This window comes from Triticum aestivum, unplaced genomic scaffold, assembly GCF_018294505.1.
Source record: "Triticum aestivum cultivar Chinese Spring unplaced genomic scaffold, IWGSC CS RefSeq v2.1 scaffold114573, whole genome shotgun sequence".
NCBI classification, from domain to species: domain Eukaryota; kingdom Viridiplantae; phylum Streptophyta; class Magnoliopsida; order Poales; family Poaceae; genus Triticum; species Triticum aestivum.
Window position 1 is genome coordinate 6,036 of NW_025226092.1, and position 3,136 is coordinate 9,171.

The 3,136-nt window shown below is 44.7% G+C and overlaps 1 protein-coding gene across 1 annotated transcript; it reads left to right on the plus strand.

Moving 5' to 3' along the window:
• The first annotated feature begins 351 nt into the window (after positions 1–351).
• Positions 352–997, plus strand: LOC123172462 (uncharacterized). Its single transcript, XM_044589420.1, has one exon. The coding sequence runs from the start codon at positions 352–354 to the stop codon at positions 955–957; it is 606 nt and encodes a 201-aa protein (XP_044445355.1). The 3' UTR covers positions 958–997.
• The last annotated feature ends 2,139 nt before the right edge of the window (positions 998–3,136 follow it).

A 3,136-nucleotide genomic window follows, 5' to 3' on the forward strand; every position in this document is an offset into this window, starting at 1 on the left:
AAAAAAAAATCAAAAAGTACATACAAATATAAAATAATGAAGCACTGTCGGTCTGTAAACAAACAACGCGAAATGGTCTTTAGCGCAATAAGGAATCAACCGACCCAAAACAGTGGCCAGTCTGAAATTTGGGCCCAAAACGCAACGACAGTGACAACATAAAAAATATCATGGAGCACGAATCTCAAAGCAGAAATCAACGGCCGAAATAATCGACTAACCCAGATTTAACTTTTAGGGAACTTACATGTAGCTAAGTTGGGGCAAAATGGTGCATAACGGGTCAAGCAGACCAAGACTGGTAGCTAGCAACACCTCTTTCCAAGAGGAGAGAGCAAGCAGGAAGCAAGCATGCCCACTGCCGCCTGTGACCACCACAGCGCCGCGTCACGCCGCCGACTCCGAGTCTGCTTCATCGTCTCCCTCGCCGTACTCCTCCTCCTCGTTGTGGCCGTCGCCGTGCTGGCCATCACGGCGCTCCGCCCGCACCCGGCCGACACCACCATCTCTACGATCCGGCTCACCTCCGTGTCTCTCTCCCCTTCCCGACTCTCCCTCAACGTGACGCTCGACGTCGTCCTCTCCATCCGCAACCCCAGCCCCGTCGCGTCCTTCACGCATGACGCTGGCCGCGCTGAGGTCTACTACCACGGCACGCTCGCCGCGGACACCAACGCGCCGCCCGGACGCATCAGCGCGGGAAGCACCAACGTGGTGACCGTCAGGCTCACGGTGCTCGCTGACCGCCTCGCCGGGTATGCGCCTCAGCTGTATGGCGACGCGTTCAGCGGCGCTGGGGACGTGTCGCTCTCCGTGCGGACGACCGTGCCAGGGACGGTCACCGTTCTCGGCCTGCTCAGGCACCACGCCGTCGTGCTCACGGTGTGCGACGTCATCGTCAGCGTGCGGCGCGCCGGCGCACAGAGCTCGTCGTGCCAGTACCGGACCAAGTTCTAGCTAGCGATATTTGGATTAGTTGATGATCATTTACTAGAATCATTATCAAACCTAAGGTTGGTGAAAGCTCTTTCAAGATTCTGGCCAAGCTTTTATTGTTTTCGATCGGTGATTCTGCGATAATTGAAATTTGTCATCTGTTATCTGAATTCTGTAGTTTTTGAGTGCTATCTCTCTCTCTCTGAACAAACAAAACTTTTCTTTTCATTGCTAAGAGAATTAAGGAACCAATTTAATGATGCTCAATTGAGCTGATGTTCCAAGTTCCAACTCGCAGGTTTGATGAACACCTAAAGCATGAACAACAAATAACTAAAGTACGTACGAACGGATCACAGAATGTACATGAAGTAGTCAGTTAGCAACATGAGGTTGTAGATATTAATCAGACATATGTATCTTGTGACCAAACAAAGACCCATAATTTGAAACTGAAACTGACAAGCAGAGGCAACTACTTCGTGTGACCTTCGACTGAACTCCCGTTCTATGGGTTCGAAACTCAATTTTCCGATGCTTAAGAACCGATATAACTCTATATAATTCCAACTAAAAGATTGCTAGGTGATGGCAGATGAGGAAGCAAAATGAGACTATTTTGGTGATGTGCTGAGTCGCAGATGAAAATGTAGAGGGTTTAACTCTACAAAGCACCGGTTAGTTTTGGCGATGTGTTGAGTTGCAGATGAAAATGTAGAGGGTTTAACGCTTCAAAACACCAATTAGTTTCAGTGCTGTTTCTTGTCTATCAGAAACAAGCAGACTATAAATATCAGACCTGCAGTGAATCACAAGTTAATGTTGCAAAAGGGTTAACAAACAATGTGGCCAACTGAAGTTATTTGCAAGGGCTTTGTCTCGGCATTCACCATATACATTGTCGGCTGAATAATTTAAAATAAGTATGATCTATATTTTCGGTGCCAAAACCTAAGATATTGTGGAATCTTTGCATTGTCGAGTAGATATTAACTGTGACTTCTACAAAATTCAGTGAAGCCCTAAATATCACTGCTTGAATTTCACATCTCAAAATTACTCAAAAGAATGGGAAATGAATCATAGTGCACAGTGGTTTGATTTGCTAGTTCGCCATAGCTAAACGGCGCCAACTATGAAACAGTGTTTTTCCAATGCAACTCATCCCTTGGCAGAATATTGCTGCCAAATTCACAATGGAAGAGTTCCTGTCCAGCTGACAATGCAGATGATGGGGATGCTGATAAGCAGATCAGCAGTATTCTGCATATGTTTTCTACCCTGGCTTGTATCAATTCGTGTTAACCTTGAGTCACCAACAAGATACTACAAAGTAGAGTAAGGTCCTGATAATTGCATTCAGCTACTGAAATAAGGTAAGACAAAATTCTGCCAATGATCACCCACTGGTAAACGATGATTTCAAGGTAAGACTGCAGACAATGACCTCAAAGAGATGAATGTAACTAGTAGCTGTGCGCTCACCTGCCATTCCATGAATAACCTGCAAATACTCTCACCCACCGGTCAATATTCTAACTAATCTCTGAAGCCTCAGCTTACAAGGACACATTCAAGTTTAAGGTGATTGGTTATATCTCCATGATCATGTTCATTCTGAAAAGCTTTGTTCCATAGCATGACCCAATCAACAAATATATCTCAGTTTAAGGAATAGAGAGGTCATATATCATGGGAAAACAGAGTATGTCAGCATCAGCATACACACTGCCTACAAGCGTGCCTGCAGCCCTGTGGCAACAATCGTTCAGTTTGCTCTAGTGCAACCAAAGAGCACCAAATACAGTTTACGGTGAAAAGACTTAATCAGTCTCCAGTTTCATATTACAAACACGCATATGGATAGACTAATCTGGATAATGAACGTACTTTTACACCTTATTTCAAAATTCGGAAGCAAATGATCAGTAACTTCACCCTTACTTCTTCAGTTGTGCTGTCACACAGCAGGCCTGGTGTTGTCCTCCTTGAGACATGAACACAATGTGGGACCTGGGCCTGACAATAGCAAACCTTTCTTGTGCTTATTACTACAAATTTTGTTTCTTCAACTTATATTCAAATTAAACATAAACATTAAGCACTTATACTCAAAATGTTTAGCAGGAAAAAGGTATTCATAGATTTTCAAATTATCATAGACTCGAATTAAGAGGATACACTCCGCCCCCCGCCCCCC

Excerpts from the sequence above, each read along its gene's own strand:
- LOC123172462 (XM_044589420.1), top strand. The coding sequence starts at position 352 with ATGCCCACTGCCGCCTGTGACCACCACAGCGCCGCGTCACGCCGCCGA.